A 19,774-nucleotide genomic window follows, 5' to 3' on the forward strand; every position below is an offset into this window, starting at 1 on the left:
TAAACAAGTTCAAACTGTGTGGAGGGGCTGGCTGCTGCTGCTGTTATATGTAGAAAACACATTCCTTTCGGAAGAGTGACAACATGCGGCGGCCAGCAAAAAAAAAGCCGACAAGAGTCGCATCTTTTGCTGCCCAGCACATATCACCGAAAAATACAAAGAATTCAACGCGCCTGGCAACGAAGGCAGCACATTTTGTACAACTGGCCAGCAAATCTGAATTTGATTATATACAGGAGAGTATAGGTCCAATAGTTTATTGATATGGACGACATTCTTATTATTTTATTCTATTTTTAAAAAACAAAAACAAAAAGAGAAGGGCAACAACAGAACAACTAAAAGGTGTGTCCCGCGTTCGTTTCTTTTTTTATTTCTAGTCGGAGGTCGGCCATGTTGTTTTTCATCATCGCATTTACACAAACTGGGAGAGTGGAGACACACAGCACAGCCCGCCCTCCTATATAACATTTTTCATAAGAGCGACTCTCTCTCGGTCTGCTGTTGTGTATATACCTGCGACTTTTGTGAGTGGCCGTGGCCCCTGTGGGCTGGTGTGCCCGGGTGATGTGTCATCATTCACGTCGCCCAGGCAGCAGCAGCCCAGGCAGCAGCAAGGGTCGTCGTCGTCGTCGTGAAAATCGTGCACAACCAATCAGAAACGAGACTCCGCCCTCTTTCTATATCTCTCTCACATATATACCTATACCTTATACGTGTGTGTGTGTGTCTCTTTTTTCTTTCTATCCCCCCCCAAAAAAAATGATTAAATATTTTTTTTTCTTCTTTTTCCGTGTTGTCTGCTGACATTGACGTATGCGGTTCGGCGAGCTCACACACAACAACAACAACAACAACAACAACAACAGCCCCCCATCGAAACAATAGACACACACAAAAACAAGGACGACGCTTCTTCTTTTCTTTATTCTTTCCTTTCTTCCTATATAGTCGTGTTGTCTATATTGAGCCCCTCCTTTCCATATCTTATTGATGGGCCATCGAACATTGTACACATCACATGTCGGTTATAGAATATATTCCGCGCATTTTCTTTTAGTTTCCCTGGACCAACTGTCGCAGGATCAGTTGCCTCAGGGGCTACATTTTCTGCCCAGTCATCTATAGACGGCTTATATATATAGAAACCATCAATCCTGGAATCATCACACATATAATCCCAGGGATATATCAACGAAAAAATCTGGAACTATTTTTCTATAAGACCCAAAAAGAAAAGCCTTGAGACACAGACGATGAAATATCTCACACAAAAAAGTCAAAAGAAAACTCCGCCCACATTTTTGTGTTGGTCGTGCGTGTTGGTTGCGTGAGTCGAGAAGAGTTTTACGTCTTTTTGGGGCTGTTGTTTAGGCATGATGTGTGTGACCATGTTAACGATCCACACGGGAAAAAAAATAGAAAAAAAGGTTGGAGAGAGAGGAGACGTGACCTTATATAAGCTAGCGCGCCATCGTCGCCAAGTTTTCCCTTTTCGATTCTATTCACGAACGAAAAAAAGGCCGTTGCCTCCTCCTATATTTTACCGACACTCGTTTCCTATTGGTCCTCCTTTTTCGTGTGTGTGTCGCTGCGTGTGTGCGTCTGTGACACACAAAAACATCAGAAAAAAAAGGAGAGAGAGAACAAAATTCCGTGGCTACGCGCCGTCGCGACGACACGCGCCCATTCGTCACCCGAAACCCCCTCGTCCCGAATCCCGCCCACTCTGTCACAGCACCGCAGCACGGCTCTTCGTGTACATAACCCGGGCGACGCTATATTTCGTGTGATATCATCAACTTTGATATTATTATATATATATATATATACTCCCCCCTTCTGGTTTCAATTGAAAATAAAAATTCCGCTGTTGGCGGATGGATGGAATGGAAAAAACAACAACCCAAAAAATTGCATTTGATGGATGGATGGATGGGACTTACCGTGTGGGACCCAGCCGTGTTTGCAGGTCTGGCACTGTCTCAACTGCAATTTGCCTGGCTGGAAACACTCGCACGGGCAGGCAGGCATCGTGCACCGGATTGCCTAATTTTTTGTTTTTTTCAAGTAAATAAAAAGATACAAAAATTATTATCAAAATTTCTAAAAAATCAATTTTGTCTACTTTTTCAAATACATTTTATTTAAGATTTCAACACGTGTGTGTATAATGATAACAATGTATATATATTCAACTCCCCCTATACTCTCTCGACAAAATATATAGAAGACAGGCACAACACATAGAGCATATTAGCATATGGAAAATAGGCCGAGGGGGAAAGATTTTTTGAAAATTTAATTGGTCCTGTGTGTTTGGTTGTGCCCGTGTTCTTTTTTTTTTACCGTAGAGATGTGTACTGTGTATAATAGAAGGAGGGAAGAATTTGAAATGCCTCATTTGAAACGTTCGGGGGGTATGTATAGTATCTATAGAGGGAGGGAGAGGGGGATATATGGGACTCGTGTGTTGTCAAGTTCTTTTGCCTGCTGTCTGTCAGTTATATTTTTTCCCTTTTTTTCCAACAAAAAATAATATTTGAATAAATAGCCCCCGAGAGTCGGTTCGTCGTATCTTCTTTCTTCTACATGTTCACACTTTTTTTTAGAAAATAAGAAATACATATTGATGAAAAATTTAAATTTTTATTTTTTTTTCATTTTTTTTCATTTTTTTAAATGTGGCGCGCCGAATCCTTCGGGATTTGGGAGAGAAAAAAGAGACACGGGCCATCTGCAATTTTGAAAGCCCCGCGCTAGTCGACGTGATGTATTTGAGACGATCAATTTCTCTCTACACCAAACGAAGCTATATATACAGTCCAGATGCTGGAAAAGAAAGATATAATTGCTATAAGTTGTAATCAAATCTATTGCGAGCGGGAACAAAAAGACTTTAGTGGGCTAGCTCCCGCGGGATTGGGGAAAAGCACATTCGACCATCGTCATATCCCCCAGTCGTCATTTTCATTTATCTGAAACTACTGGACTAGATTTTTAATTATCTTTTTTTTTCGCTGGACCACATCAGCAGACTGTGACCTTTGTGATGAACTCTCAGTGTCCAAAATAATCAAGTCCTCTCCCCTTCAATCCTGAAAGTTGTTTTCAGAGGGGGTAGAACCTTTTTTCGCTTTGGTCGTTTGATGATTTATTATCATCACAGCACAACTCCATATATATACAGTCGCGGCTGAAAGTTTCTTTACGTGTAGCTAAAAAATACGCCTTTTTACTGTGTATTGGCGGATGGTGTTAGCCTATGGTAGAGGTTGAGCTACCTTATTTGCTCGTTTCTTTATTTTTTACCGCCCTTCTTTACTTAACTCTACCTCTTAACATTGATTACTAATTTACCCGCGATAACGCAAACGTTACGCATTCCTATTACCCAATGCTAAAATAAAACTAATCAATGCAGAAATTGTCACAGTTACAAACTGATCAATCATCTGTCATTTTATCGTTTCATTTAAGAGCTATTGCTAGTTTATTGGGCATCGATGCAATTGCCTGATTATCGGCCATGGTTACCAATAGTTTAGAAAGCCGCGCCAACAAATCATTGTCGGAGGTGTAAGGGGGTAGGGGGTAAAACTTGAGAAAATCGAGCAAATAAGGTAACTCAACCTCTACCATAGGCTAATACCATCCGCCAATACACAGTAAAAAGGCGGGTTTTGGAGCTACACGTAAAGAAACTTTCAGCCGCGACTGTATATTAAGTGTCTATAACACTTTGGGTTCTCTTTTCTTGTACATGTATTCTCCTTTCATATATTTATATTTCTCTCTTCTCTGTTGCTGTCTGTTACGGAGAGAGAGAGAGATGTGCTGGGATGGAATTTCATCCTATCCAGGATGTTCCTTGTCTATAAAACTCAATTTTTTTTCTTTTTCTTTTTTAGAAGCAACTGTGGGAGTATCGCCTTCTATTCACTGCCCTGTCTGCCCATGTGAAAAGAACCAGAGATAGAAAAGTGGAGTGGGGAATGATCATCATCATCGCCACCGCCACGCAATCAATAAATAACCCCACCACCACCAACCGCACAGCAGCTAGCGCCCCAGCAAACCATATACCTATATAACACAATATATTTATATCTCTCTCCTGTCTGTCTGTCCATCTCATCCACACAAAAAAACAGAATGAAGAACGGATCTTGGCATATAAAAGAAACTATATGATCGAAATAAACCTCCAGCGCTCTCAAAAAGTGCTGGCTACTACCGAAATCTATCCGCGCTCTTTTTGGTACATCATCACAAAATGGAGAGGGGCCGGGGTGACAAATTGAATGGGGATCTTGTAATATTTCGAGAGGGGATGAAACATTTTTATTTTTAGCTGACGTCATGTACTATAGTACAGAAAATGACCCATAACTTTGATATATCCTCCCATAGTTTTCCGTATTTTGACGATTATGTATAAATTATTTTGAGAGGGGGTGAATATTAAATATGATTCAATCAGAAAGTTAACAACAGTTTCTATCCCTCCTCATCTAGCACGCTAGCGGTGATTGGATAGGGAAAGTTGGCATCAACTTGACGAGCTCGCGAGTGTCCCTCATTTTTGTTTCGTTCCAAAAATTCCCAACCATCACAGCAGCATATCACAAAAGCTCAAACTTGTGTGCTGGGCGGCAGCCGCCGCTAATTAGCGATGCGCTCGTCGTTTTGTGTCGTCCTTCTGTCTCTCTCTGCACGTCTAAAAGCAGAGAATGAAACTCGCCCTCGAGGGCCTATCTGCTATACAGGGCAAAATATAAAAACCCTCAGCAGTTCAGCAGCCAAAACAGCTGAGAGCTTTGAGCTATACATCAATTCACTTAACCAAAACTCGGAAAACGTGCATATAACTATTAGATAGAGGAGAGACCCTATTAGAGTTTGAATAGAACTTGAAGATCTACGTACATGTTACATGTATGCATATATAACCCCCCCGTCGTCGTTTTCGGTTTGGTGAATATTAACCATTTTCTATTGTGTTAGAGAGACTTGTGTGTGTGTGGCTTGTCCAAGTATATAGAGCTACAAAATGTCTATATAGCTTCCCATACTAGACACACACACACCACACCACACACAGCACCGGTGGGTTTATTCTATTATATTCGCTGGCACGTCTGTGTGCTCTCTATATGCATCAATGCGAAGCGCAATTTCGAACAATGAGTGCAAACGATGCCAGGTATATATCTAAACTATCTCTCTCCAACCCCCCCAGGTAATATAATCATATTTAACGTCTAGATTTATAAACTCGAAATTTGAATCAGTTTGAATTTGGCGCCGTTATTATTGAGATAGGAAATGACATTTCTATAATAAGTGATGGGAAGGTGTGTGTGCGACGACACTTAGTTGACAATTGCCGGTTGTTATCCAATTTTGATTGGCCTCCCTCCAGTTTGTTTGACGGATGTAATTCCAACCGTTTGCATATAATAGAGTGTGGAGGGGAGGGATCTAACGTAGGAGAGCTAGCCAATAAGAGACGAGGGAGGGGGAGAGAACCTGGCGGCGCAGGTGTCGCGGCTTATTTGAGTGTTTGGTGAAGAGTGGGGACCCGTGAAAACAGCACCCAAACAAACAAACACGACATCGAAAAATCGTGACATCCGCTGGCTCGTATAATCCAGTTGATGACAGGTGGGGGGGAGAGAAAAAGTTCCACGCAATCATCAACTTAACCAAACTCACCCCATTTCCCTTATGTAACTTATCTATTCATATAATACCCTCGAAATATCAAACAACCCAAAAACTCGACTGAATTTCTGGTTTCATCACGCGATAACTCATTTGCATTTTTGTGTCTATTTTTTCGTACACCAAAAACTCATCCCGCCCCATCCTCCTGCCATCATCACGTAACGGGAACCCCAACTGCTGGTCCTCAGCAGATATTGGAAATCAGACCTTACATATTTTTTTGATCAAAAGTTTAATAAACCGCACGCGGGAAAAAAACAAAAAATTTATTGTCGGTCGGTCCATTGGCTGTTGATGTTTCAATCGGGCGCAATAGCAGAAGCGCTAAATTCAAAACCGCACACATCGAGCGTCGGCATCTATATATCTATACTCTCTCACCGCAGCCACTGCTGCTGTGCTGCTGCTCTCGTTCAGGATAGGAATAAAATAATAATGTTGTATAGAGATATTTCTTTTTCTTTCTTTTATAATTTCAAATATAAAAATAAGAGCGCGCGCGCGAGCTGAGATTCTTTTTTTTCAAATTTTGTTATTTTATTTTTTTATGATTGTAATTTATATCGTGAACGCCGTCTCTCCGCCATATCATCCCGCTCCGGGGCAAAACATATATAAGCAGCACATCATCTTATTGTTCCTTTTTTTTTTTCGTTTTTCTTTTGAACTGTTATTTTTTTATTTTTATTCCCGGGATATGTATTCAACCGCCATTAGCATTACGCTGCTCTTTTTTCTCCTTCTTCTTCTTCTTACTTTTTATATAAATAGGCTTTTATACAGTGTGTTTGGATATAATCGGGCACGCGCCACACACCAAAACACTGTGCGCCGCCGCTGCCGCCGCGCTAATAAATAACAATCCAATTAAGGGAAATAAAAAGAATAAAAAGAATTTCTTTAAAAAAAAAAATATGTTTTTTTTATTGCGCAACTTTTTTCCCCTCCCGCTGGAGGAATTTGAAAAAAAAAAATTGTATAACTGATGGCACGCATGAACGGTCTGGAAATAAAATCACGAGTCACGTGACTATGTGTGTTGTTTGAAAACGATGGCAAAAGGAATTTCTCCAATCAAACGTACATGTATAAAAGACTTGCGATTCCTGTTCCATCTCTGTGATATGTGTTTTTATTGATTACACCCTCTCCCTGACATATCCCCACCCTAAATATCCAACCCCTTTTAGGAGGAGGAACAGGGACGAGTTACCCGCGTGAGTTTCCAGTCGAGAGATCAAAAGAGGTCGGATGCGTTTGGGAAAACATCAAAGTGGAGCTGCTGCTGGGTGGGGCTGGGTGGGTCGTCTATTATATAGGAAAACAAGAGGGGGTACCTTGTGCCGCGTGTGTTTGCATAAGGGAATATTCGTCTATGTACATGTATAATTATAATATAATACGCTCTCTATGTATGTTATATATAAAAATAACAAGAGCAACAGCTCAATTTCTCTCGATATTATATATTGTATATGCGGCCAAATGGCTGATGCTCGTCGGAGCGTGAATCAAATGACGCAACAAGGTGGGAGGAGGAGCAGAAATATATATCCTGTCCGTCTTTTGTAGTACATGCAAATTGCGCACTCGGGGATTTCTCTCAAGGGGTCATATGGGGAGAAAACAATATATCGAGGGGTGTGGTTATTAAACTGCACAAACGGCGATATATATTGAGCTGCTAGTTGCCTAGGGGAGGATATGATATTACATTTAATATACGCTAATTACTTCTAATACGGGTATACAAGAAGATGAAAAAAAGATGTTAATCAAAGAGTTTGTGGTTTGATAATTCACCGCGATCGATCTCTTCTCTCCAATTGAAAAGGATAAAAATAAAAATCCCTTTTTCATATTCAAATTTGGCGCGCATCTTTTGAAATAAATAATCTATAATAGAATATTTTTCAATCAAAACGGGTGCGATAGAGGTTTATATATACCTGCGGGCAGGGTGTTTTTTCTTTTCTTATTATTCTATTTATATTATCTCGACACAATCACTTTGTGATGCTACCCCACTATTTCGCACAATGTGTGTGCTGTGCTGTTAGATAGAAAAATAAGAAGAGGAGCCAATTACACGGCGGCGGGAGAGAGAGATGGATGGCGCGGATAAAAATGTGTTTTCCTCTTCAAATGTACATATCTCTGAGAAAATATAAGCCCAGCCAAAAGAAGAGCTAATCAAAGTAATCGATCTCTTTCTCTGAGCTGCGAGATTCACTCTGTATGCTGTTGGGCTGTGCTGGGCTGCTGTTGGAAACGATAGTGCATCACACAACACAACACACAGCACAAGAATAGAACATCCATGGGAATAAATAACAATACGAAAGGCGTAGATTATCGATCCATTGTTTGTGTGTCTCTGGGCGTTCAAAAAAAGCGCCAACAAACAACAATAAATGTGTAGAGAAAAATCTGATCCTTTTTTCTTATTTTTATATTTAATTGCCATTTTTTAAAAAAACCATCCAATAGTGATTATATTCACCCGGATAACTGCATTTATACAACTGCTGTCGAATTCATTTCAAACCCGGAAGAATATATAAAAATATAAATGCCAGCCCCCATGTCATATGTAACCCCCCAAAAAATATTTCAAACTGATAAGGAAAAAAAATATTTTCCAGTGTGGAGAGTGTCACACAAAAGTGAACAAGCCAGAAATCTGTCGTCGTTTGAATCTTATTATATTCTGATTGACAGATGATATGTTTCTGTTGGGAGCGCAGTCCAAGTCAATCACACAGCACCTGACACAGATATTTTTTCGATTGACATTTCCCATGACAGGACGAGAGCGACGGCACAAACAAACACAAATATGACGTCGTGCATATTATATTTGGCCAGGTGATGAGGTAATTCGTAATATTATATGCCACAGACGATGGTGGTGGTGACAAGTGAGAAGTCAAAAGTGTCAAAAGATAAAACTCAAAACCCAAAAAAAATGTCGACCTTTTTTGATTTCTGTTTGTGTTCGACAGTACCGCGCTCGACTTTTGCTCTTTTCTATTTTATATTCCTACTGAAAAATTACGCCACCATTTTCTATCTCCCCCCCTTTTTGATACACATACAAGATGGAGGTGATTTATGCAGATTGTCGCGCCTCCCGCATTGCGTGTGACGGCCAGAAAAAAAAAAAGTTCTCCGATGACATCAGCAGCCAAATTCACATCAATTGGACGACGGGAAGCTCAGCTCTATAAGCTTTTGGTTACAACTCAGACGACTTATATATACACACACACTTGTACAGTATATGTTTATAGTCGCCTGCAATTATTGAAGGTCGGTAAAAGAATTGAATAGCGTGTGAAAGCTTTCGGTCCCACACCAGCGGTGTCATCTCTCTGCTGATTGAAACGAAGAAGAAGAAGAAGTTTGAAACCGAACCTATAGATCGCCTTACTCTATGCGCCCACCGTTTTTCTTATGTGTTGTCTTCTTGTAATTCTCTCTCAGCTGGTCGTGTATATGAGTCAACTCTTGGTAACCCGTCACCACTCTAAATATGTCGTTAGATCTAGATCCCATGCTGCTAGCTGCTGGGCGTCGATCTCTAATCAAACCAACGGGAAAAAAGCTATTCGATACAACAGTCGCCTATAGCCTAGCAGTTGTGAAATGTTATGAGACTATACAAGTAGAGTGCTGCTGCCTAATCAAGCGGTTATGATATTGCATGTCACTTTATCGTGTCGAGATTGGGGTAGAAAAAAAGGGCTGTCGTCGCGCCCTAATTGCGTTAAGCTTTCGATATAACAATAATATCCCCATCGTTCATACATGTATAAAACGTCGTCCGTCCCCCCCCACACACATACTCAACCCTTTTTTTCTTCTCTTTAGCCAAAGAGCTGATGAATGTACATCATCTGTTAAACACATCGGAGATGAGAGAAAGTCGTTAGGCCCCGTCGCCGCCCAACTTTGAACGAATCAATTCGCCGATCATCTCCAGTCGTCCGAAACGGGTCGATATGACGACGTCGACCCAAAAGGAAGTGGCGCACGGGAATCAAAATAATAAAATAAAATAAAAAGAGGAACGTAATCGAGCAAAAAGGAGGAGCCGCTTCTCTCCGACAATCAACCGCACATACCGAAAAAAGAAGAAACCACCGACGAAAGAATCGTCATCCGACAAATAAACCGCATCAAAGTCAAAAATAATATCTAGAAAAAGAAGCGACGGAATTGTTTAGAATTAGATTCCGTCGATTGTCACACGCCGAGCCGCGCTCATACCGCCGTGACCAAAAAATAAACCCAACGACAAGACACAGAGAAGAAAATGATGGAATATGTCAATTATCTCATATTTTTCCTTATTATTTATTTGACGTGTGTCGACGCCGACGCCAGCGACGCTACCGACGCCGCTCTTACTTGTAAAGGAGCCAGGCCTAGCGCCGAGGCGAGTCGATGGTGGTCGCTGATGATGCCGACACTGTTGTTGTTGTTGTTGTTGTTGTTGCCGACGACACTTGGATTATTAGTATTATTGCCGCCAGCAACACTGCCCGACATATCCCACGGTCGGGCGAAATTCACTTGCGAAATCATGATTTATTATTAGATTGATTTTAGATTATTATTATTGGATATATCTTTCGGTTTGATTCGGAATGGATTTTGGTCATCAGATTCTCCAGTGAAACATGGACAACATGTTCACGTCTTTTGCTGGACAATATAACTTTCCCGGGGGCTTTTAGACGGACACTCGCAAACAGCACATCTTATATAAATTTTAAATAAGGTTCCGTTGTATTAGAGATGTCCACTTAACTTGATAAATTCGCCACTAAAATTTGATTTCAGTCGAATTACACGATTTTGATAGAGGCCTATTCAAATGATGACGACACTCGAACCGAAATTGATTTGTAGCTGGAGCACTTGCGTTTGGAAATGAGTTAACCCACACGATCAAAGTTTTAAAAATGAATTCGGCGCCAAATTTCACTTTTTTCAAATTTTCAAAATTTTCGCTGCGACCGACGACGACGACGACGACGAGATTTCGGCCCGTGCGGGACTGACGACGGCACGGGAATAAGAAAAAGGGGCAAATGGATGAGGTGAAGAAGAAGAAGAAGATTGGTCGTCGTCGTATACACATGTATAGATGGGGGGGGAGTGAGAGGGAGGGATGCGCGCGATGCGGGGCCGCTGGCCAAACTGTTTGGACGGCAGCCACGGCCACAACAACGACCGGGTCTATACACACTAGACACACTCACGAACGCGGGCACGTCTCTAACAGCCGTCGCCACTGACGACGGCCAGCGACGAGGAGGACGACGACGCGATGGCGCGAAGAGCAGAGCAGAGCGACGGCGGCGGCGACCCTGCGGGATGAGAGGAGGAGGAGGAGGGGGGATACTGGCGACGACGCCATCGGTTCCTTCCCCCTTACTGTTTTCTGATTGGTCGACATGTCGGCGTGAATCGGGAGAGAACGAACGAGCCAACGAGAAAGGGGTGCCCCAATGCACATGCACACATGCACACACACAAACCCCAAAAAATAAAAGAAATATATTTATAAATATATATCTATCTCTCCCCTCTCGCTTATAATATTGTGTTATGTATTTCAGTCAACAGAAAATGTATAACAGAAGAAAAAAAGATCTGCGCAACCGCATATCACTCTATATGCACTGGACTTGTATATCAAAATTATCCGACCGGTCCCTTACGGAAAAATCTCATCAAACTATATGAGAAATCATATGTTTATTAATGACATCAATGATTTTTTAATAATTTTTGATGATCTCATATATTTCTCATTAAATTGATGAGAATTTTCACCCTCATATTTATCATTAAAAGTGTTTAAAATATTTTTGTCTCATTTTATATGAGATATAACCCAATCCGTAGTAAGAAATCAGAAAGAAATCATATAAATTTCATGATTTTACCACAGACATTTCGCATGAGAAATATGCAAGAAACTGGTGATAATTAACCATAAATATCATGACATTTTCTTAAAATAAATCGGTAATATATCATGTATTCTCAGTTTTTAATCATTAATTTCTATTGGTATTTTGTAATGAGATACTTGTATAAAATCATGTGGAAATCAATAAAATGTCATGATTTTCCTGCAGTTTTTTCGCATGAAAAATCTGCAAAAAATCAGTGATTATTAAGCGGGAATATCATGATATATTCTAATAATCAATAAGTAATTTGTCATAAATTCTGAGTTTTTAATCATTAATTTCTATTGATGTTATGTCAAGAGATTCTTGTATAAATTCATGTGAAAATCAATAAAATCTCATGATTTTTCCGCAGTTTTTTCGCATGAAAAATCTGCAAAAAAACAGTGATTATTAAGCGGGAATATCATGATATATTCTTATAATAAATAAATATTTTATCATATATTCTGAGTTATCAATCATTAATTTCTATTGATGTTTTGTGTTGAGATACTTGTATAAAATCATGTGAAAATCAATTTTACCTATGACATTATAAGATTTTTTTTGGTTTTCTTTTATACAGTTTTTTGGCTTAAAAATCACGAAATTTATTATTAAATGTCTATCAGAAATCAGGTAGATTTAGGTGTGAGATCATGATATTTAATTATAATTATTTTGCATATTATCATTTATTAAGAGCTTTTTATCAATCATTTCTCTAATGCTTTATAGTGAGATTTTTCATTAAAATCATGTGAAAATCAGTTCCCACTAAGGAATCAAAAGATTTTTTGGTATTATTTTTACCCAATTTTGGGCTTTAAAATCTTCAAATTCATAACAAAAAGTCAGTAATAATCAGCTACAATTCAACAGATCAGATGTGAAATTATAACTATTTAATCGTCAATATTTTCTTATGTTTTGTAATGATGTTTGTGTGAAAAATCAAGGGAAAGTTATTTCTACATATATGACATCAAAATATTTTCTTGTATTCTTTTAATACAATCCTAAAAATATCAGTTAAAATCAGCAAATAAGTATATAGGCCTACCTGGAATGAAATATTCTGACTTTAAATTCTTTTTGGACTTTTACATTTTTTATTTTTTACCTTTCGTAAATATATGGTAGCTATCTAATTCTCACAAAAATTACACGATGTTTTTATAATCACAAGATAGGCTGGGATAACTATTTTTTTTAACGCGCTAAGTAAATTTGAGTGAAAGTTCTATTTTACTCTGGTGTGTTTTTTTGTGTGTGAATTATTCTAAGTCCCGAAATCTGGCTTTTATCTAACTAAACAAACCAATTGATTATATGGTATGTCAAAACGCATCATAGAAATTTTTACTAAGTTTTTTTCACGCGCTAAGTAAATTTGAGTGAAATTTCTATTTGACTCTGGTATGTGTTTTTTGTGTAAATTATTCTAAGTCCCACAACCCTGTTGTTATCTAACTAAACTAACGAATTTATTAATTTCTACGTTAAAAAGCTTCATATATAACATCAATTGGTGGTGTATCGGTTAGCAGATTAGCAAGCCACCCTGGAAGTCGAGGTTCGATTCCTGGTCAGGGCAATTCTTTTTTCAATTTATATAATTAAAATCTCATTTAAAAGCGCTCAAATTCTCATTCTAATTTTAGTGAGAAAATCATTAACATTTCAGTGGTGAAAAGAGAAATTAAGCGAGATTACAGTTAAACCTCAGTCAGAAATCATTATATTTACGCGACTAATCATTTATATTTAGATGAGAAATAACATAATTCTCACTTTGTTCACATGAAATTAATGATAAACGGCCGATTTTAAACTTGAAAATGTCCCAAATTCTCATCAAAAGTCATTAAATAAATGATATTTTGCTGTTAATCTCACCAAAATATCACGACAAAATGAATGAGAATTAAGGTTATTCTCATGTATTTCTTTATGAGTTTTAATGAGATTTTTCCGTAAGGGGTGTTTTTATATTTATAGATAAATCTTGATTTTTTTTTATATTTAATTCTTCCGCTTTGGATTACATTTAGACAATTGGAATTTTTTAATATTTATTTAAAAAGATTCAAGGGCTATTTGTTTGGACTATGAATTAAGCGTCGCTTTGAACGATTTGACACTTTCGGATGGCTGAAAATGGGCGTCACTTTTAGGCCTGGTATCTTTTTTAAAAATGCCAATAGGCCTAATTGATTATTACAATAGTTATATGTAGTTGGATAGGTAGCGGTGACATACACGTATACGTCACCGACGGGTTGGCAATTTGATCTAATATCAGGGAAAATACTGGTTTTATCTAGCGACTTTCTCAACTCCCGTTGCATAAACGGCAAACAAATAAACGGGACCAGACGACATTTCGAAAATTCCCGGGCCTGTCATCAGTGTAATCAGTTTACGAAAATAAAAAAGGGAAAAATCTTATTTTTATATTTGACACCTTTTTTCTTTAATACAAAATCAGTTTAAAAAAGAAATAATTTTATATTTCTTTAATTATTTTTATTTCTAAGCGACGGGCGATAGTTTGACGTCAGCGAAATTAATGAATCCGCCAGTTCAGATTTGTTCCTTTTATTTTCTGCTGTGCGTGTGGCATCTCACAGCAGATGACGATGTTTTTTAAAAAAATATTTGGTTGTTTTTTTTCGAATTGAGTTTCAAATCGTCTTGTATTTTTATACCCACACGACGATGTGTGTGATGGCTGTCCTAATTGATTGTGCAAGATCCGGTGACACCAGTCAAAGAGTGTCGCCTATACTCTCTCTCTAGCTATACCATATACACAACTCTCCAAAACATTTTCCAAATGGTATATTTATAATTTTATTTGTCGAGTTGTACAGTTTTTTAGGTTTCAAATCATCAGTGGCCACCCAAAAACCCGAGTTACAATTTTTTCTGTGATTGCTGTCGAAGCAGAAAAGAAATGATTTAGACGCGATGTCACAAGGAAATTCAATATCTTGACAGGTCTCCCAGCCGCTGACTGACTAACTATTGAGTCGTGCTGTGCTGTGCTGTGCTGTGCTGACCATTGGTCGGCTAATAACACCAAAAGATTTCGGTTTTTTTCGTACGTGCTGTATCAGCTCGACTCATTATCTTTTTCGAGACGTCAAACAACTTTTGAAATAAAGAGAGTATATCCACATACACAGCACACACAGAGAGACGGATCAGTTCAAACAAACATCACCCAAATCAGCTACTGTGCCGCTCACCATATTAGATCCCATCACATCAGTTTGATTTGAAAATGATTTTCTTTTACCTTTTGTTTTCCTTCGATTGGTATTTGTATTCGATGATTGTATAACAATTCGGTAGAATTCTCTCTGCCGTCTATGCTGGGCTAGATCGGGTCCTCATCTGTGTATATTAATACACCACTGAAACACACACACTCGTGTAATAATAAATACACTCAAAAGATAAATGCACTTGATTCGCCCAGCTTCCCGCAATAGAAAATGTTGTCACGCACACTGTGACACGCTGGCCGAATCTATATAGAAATACACGACTGATAGATAGAATAGATAGATATTTAATCACTGGCTGAGACAAAAATCAAAAGTTGTCTCTCTCTCTGGCTCATCTTCAGCATCAAATATCTTTTTCTATATTTGTGTCGTTTCTATTTGATTTTGATATTAACGAATTTTAATAAAATGTCGTCAGTTGTTTCGTTTGTCACAGACACAATTTGGGTTTCGGATCACACCTGTCACGCACTGACACACGTAAAACCATTCACAATCAGAAACACGGACACTTATAAGAAATCAAAATTGTTTTTTGGGGGCTATTTTGCGCAGACGCCGACTGTTTTATCCCGCGGGAAAAACAAAACAAAAAAATTGTTTTTTAATATTATTTACGCGCACACGCAAAACAACACACACAACAACAACAACTCGGACACACACACACTGTATATCGGAAGTAAGTGAGTAAGAAAAAAAAAATGGGAAATGACGACCGGTCCGGCGCGCGCGCGTACAAACGGGCCAAAGTCTGGAGACCGACTGGAGTAACGCGGCCGAGTTGTTGAGTGAACGTATAAGAAGAACAAGAAGAAGAAGAAGAAGAAGGAAAATGGTGTGGAGGGTGGAAAAAAAAAGTGCCAACTGGACTCGTATAACCCACCCACCAGACTCCACCACCAGAGGGATATATATATGTTGAGGGCCGGCACACACGCTAGCTACAGCTACAGCTATAGCTATAGCTGTATGATGGCGACCCCGAAGGAATCAAAAAAGAGATAGATATTTTTGTGTGCCGCCTTCTTTCGCTGTCGCTTCTTCCTTTCAGATGTTCGGATGGGAGGTGGTGGGGGGGGGGCTGCTTTTTTTACCTGGAAGATGGATTGGGGGGGAGACCCGTGTGTTAGTTAGTCTACATAAGGTGGGTGGGGGGCATAGATCTTTTCGGAAGAAGGAAATTTTTAAAAATAAAAGAAGAAAAAAAGTTGTGTGTGTCTTGTGTGTCCCTCCTCGAATCGTTCCTACCTCCAAACGGGGCGGAGCTTTGACAGATGCACCAGGAAGATTCTTCTTCTTCTTCTTCTTTACCACGCCACATCATCACCACCACCCATGCACACATACCTATACGTGCGATAGATGCGGACGACAAATGGCGTCCGTCACGACCGACCCATCAAACCCAAAAAATTTCATTTTTTACCCAAACAGGTTTTTTGTTTTATCCTTTTGGGATTAAATCCATCATCCACGTCATCCAGTCGTGTGTCCACCCAATGCGAGAGTCCGACGGCGACAATATCTCTCGCGACTTAAATAATAGATTGTAAATTACAAATACAATTGACATCGCTCCTAATATTATATACGGCCCGTTTTTTAAAAGTTGATCCCACTTGATCACCTTCCTATTTATTATCTTGTACATATTGACGTAATCTTTTTTCTCTCCCGTCACACACACACACACACAAACGAATATGCGCGGGTATCACCAATAGGTGTATTTAGTTTTAAGGTAGCTCCCCGGAGGGGTGTAAATAAATATATTCATTTTATTTATTTTATTTTTTTTTTTCAAAAACTTTTTTCACCTGTTTTGGACGTAACAGACGGACGGGCGACCCCACACCTACGCATACAACCACGTCCAAGGATATCGGGAGAAATAAGAGAAATATACTAGGGTCCCAATATTTGTCGTTGAATTTTTCTTATCTTTTTGAAAAACCAAGTGACAGGAGAGAATATAAGAATGTCGTGATATTATCCACGGTAGCCGTGAGGGGGGGGAGCCACACACAGCCAATACGTGTGTGTCAATAGTAATCCAGAGACAATATCTATACGAGGTAAATAACACACACACACGACAAATGGGGGTGTCTGCTGATCAATTTCTAGCAATGACATCATTCAAGGTTGATGTCATATTATAGACGGCTGGCCCCCCCTTTGGCTTGTATATATGTACACGTCCGTTGGAATGTTTGGCAGTCACCTTCTACTATATAATAAGAATCCATCCATCCATGCGATGCCATTGGGCGAATTGCGTGCAAGGAGAATAAAGGGCGGGACTCACGAACGGCGAGCTTAGCTGGCGACTCTGAAAAACCAGGTGGAGCGTGTTCATTCTTTTTTATTTTATTTTATTTTTTAAAAAATATTTCGGTACCGTGTCGAATTTGCATTTATAGCAATTAGGTCCATTCTTATAACGACTTTTCAGTCATTTTCTTTTTGAAATTTTTGTTTCTTTTTTACTTTCAAGATAAGACAACACAAAATCAGTGACGTCAAACAGTTAACACGGTCGTTATATTAGCCTCTGGTCTAGCAGACAGATGGATGGACACCTGTCGTCATACTTTTAAGGCCAATTTTTTAATTTGAAACTAAATTTTTAGTCTAAAAATCTATACGCAAATTAATTTTGTTTTTTAAAAGACAATATAGTGAAATTGATTGATTTTTCGACCACCATCAAAGTTTAGATCATTTCCATCCGCCATTTTTTTTCAGGACGATAGGGGGGATATAGAAATGGACTCGTCAGAAGTTAATTAACTTCTTGGTTATTTTTTCTTCTTTTGTTATTCAGCCCCCCACCAACCCCCCAAACTTTCTTTACCTGTCTTAACAATACATTTTGTAAAAAAAATAAAAATAATAAAAAAGGAGAGATGGGGGTAGACTGTGTGTAACCCCCCCGTTCCATTTTGACCAGAGCCAATTACGAAATTTAGACGAAATGAAAAAAAAAAAAAAACTGGCGGCAAACAAAAGGCCATTTGAAAAAATAAATCAACCCCCCCGTCTCCGTCATTCCTTCATTGTCTAGAAAAAATTAAACAATTCAAATAGATTGAAAAGAAAAATAAAAAGACAAAAAAATACTTTGATTGTCTAACTATACACAGACCCCATTAAGCCTTTTATTTGTTTAAACACACACACAAGCGACCGATCGATTGTCGTCTAATTATCTCCGGAGAGATGTAATTATTGATTGGCAAAAGAAAATTGGGTGGGCATACCCATCATTTAAACCTGTCATTATATATCCCAAAATCTTGTTATCTTATCACCTCCATCGTCTTCCCCCATCAATTTTTTTCAAAAAAATTTCTAAAAAAAGCGCGGGAAAGAGAAATGGAAAACTGGGCGGATGATTCCATTTTGTCTTTGGAACGGCTCGTCGAATGGTGACGGCTAATTGCCGTTCTAGTTGTCGGCGGCAGTCGGGACGGTGAATAGAAGAAGAAGAGAAACTCTCACGAGCTGTTACAGATGACGAGAGCGAAAAAGAAAATCATTTGGGCGACACTTTGGCATGGGCCGATGAGCTCCTCTCTCTCACAACACAAATAAACAACAAAATACACAGGTAGGTATATACAGGTACTCTTACTATAAGCTCGGCTGAACATTCCTGCAGGGCACACACCTTTGTGTGTGTAATTTTGAAATTTTGACTCCGGTTCGTTCGTGTGTCGTGTTCGGCCTGACGACAGACAAACCCGAAAAACAAGAGTGACAATTACGCGCTGTTCTTTCTGTGTACATGTACATTCACCGCGTCGCGGGAGAGAACCATAAGAAGAGCGGTCTTTTTCTCAAACAACAGAAAAATAAAAAAAAATAAAAGGAAATTGGTTATAGATGACAGAGGTGTGTGTGTATGTGTGTGTAACGCGCGTCCTTTTCCGCCGCTCTGAAATATTTTTTTTCTTTCCCAAATTACAGTGCACGACGCACCGCCGTCTATGCACACAGAAAATAAAGTGCCGGGCGACACACAGGCCAGCAGCATGTGACAATGTGTACACGTCGGTGTATATATATCGCCGCGAAAGAGAAAAAAATAAATACACCAAGGAGCTCGGCTTGTTTAGACGCGAGAGTGTCACGGAACTGTGGCCGAGAAAACGAATAATCTGAGGACGCCCACCGCCGACCATTTCCGGTCGAAAACAAAAATAATATTATAACACGTCCGGGGAAATGTTACAGTAGCTATATCTATGTGCTGGCTGGCTTGGGCGAGGTGCAATCAAGAGCGACAATAAGCCTTGTACTATACTGCGCTGCGCTGGACGCGACCAATTTGGTTGTTTTTCCTTTTGGCTGTTTTTTGGGTGTAATAACTTTTGGACACTAGTATATGTATATATATCCTATATATGTATGGTTGATTTTTGTTTGTTTGTGTCCGTTTCGATTTGATTTTAATTTCGCCGGGAAATTTGAAATAAATGTGGGGGGGAATAATTTGATTTGATGTGTAGAAAATGCAAGTTCATTATATCTCTGATGTATGGAGTGTTTTCAGTGTTAACCGAAAGAAAATGATGATATTATAGTATACAGGCCTATAAAGACATTTCAAAGAGATAAAAAAGAAATGCCGTAAAACTCATCGGCACAGAACCGCGCGCGCGGCGAAATAAAAATCTAAAATGTTTTCCCTTTTTATAAATTTATTTTTTTATATTTTTAAATAGCTATTATCAACACAAAGTTCACCGGCTCTGAAGAAAAATACAG

The 19,774-nt window shown here is 39.0% G+C and overlaps 1 protein-coding gene across 3 annotated transcripts in view; it reads right to left on the reverse strand.

Moving 5' to 3' along the window:
* The window catches only part of LOC124197371 (zinc finger protein basonuclin-2-like), a 39,756-nt gene extending 23,904 nt beyond the window's left edge, over positions 1 to 15,852 (reverse strand). Inside the window, exons 1-2 of one of the 3 annotated variants that reach the window (XM_046592811.1) lie at positions 15,007 to 15,852; positions 1,947 to 2,049 (exon numbers count right to left, since the gene is read on the reverse strand). In XM_046592811.1, coding sequence (XP_046448767.1) covers positions 1,947 to 2,034 — 88 coding nt within the window. In that variant the 5' untranslated portion in view covers positions 2,035 to 2,049; positions 15,007 to 15,852. Of the gene's footprint in view, positions 1 to 1,946; positions 2,050 to 10,143; positions 11,436 to 15,006 lie in introns of those variants that run through there. The other 2 variants (XM_046592810.1, XM_046592812.1) reach the window with 2 other exon arrangements.
* Between the last annotated feature and the right edge of the window lie 3,922 nt (positions 15,853 to 19,774).

This window comes from Daphnia pulex, chromosome 7, assembly GCF_021134715.1.
Source record: "Daphnia pulex isolate KAP4 chromosome 7, ASM2113471v1".
Classification (NCBI taxonomy): Eukaryota; Metazoa; Arthropoda; class Branchiopoda; order Diplostraca; family Daphniidae; genus Daphnia; species Daphnia pulex.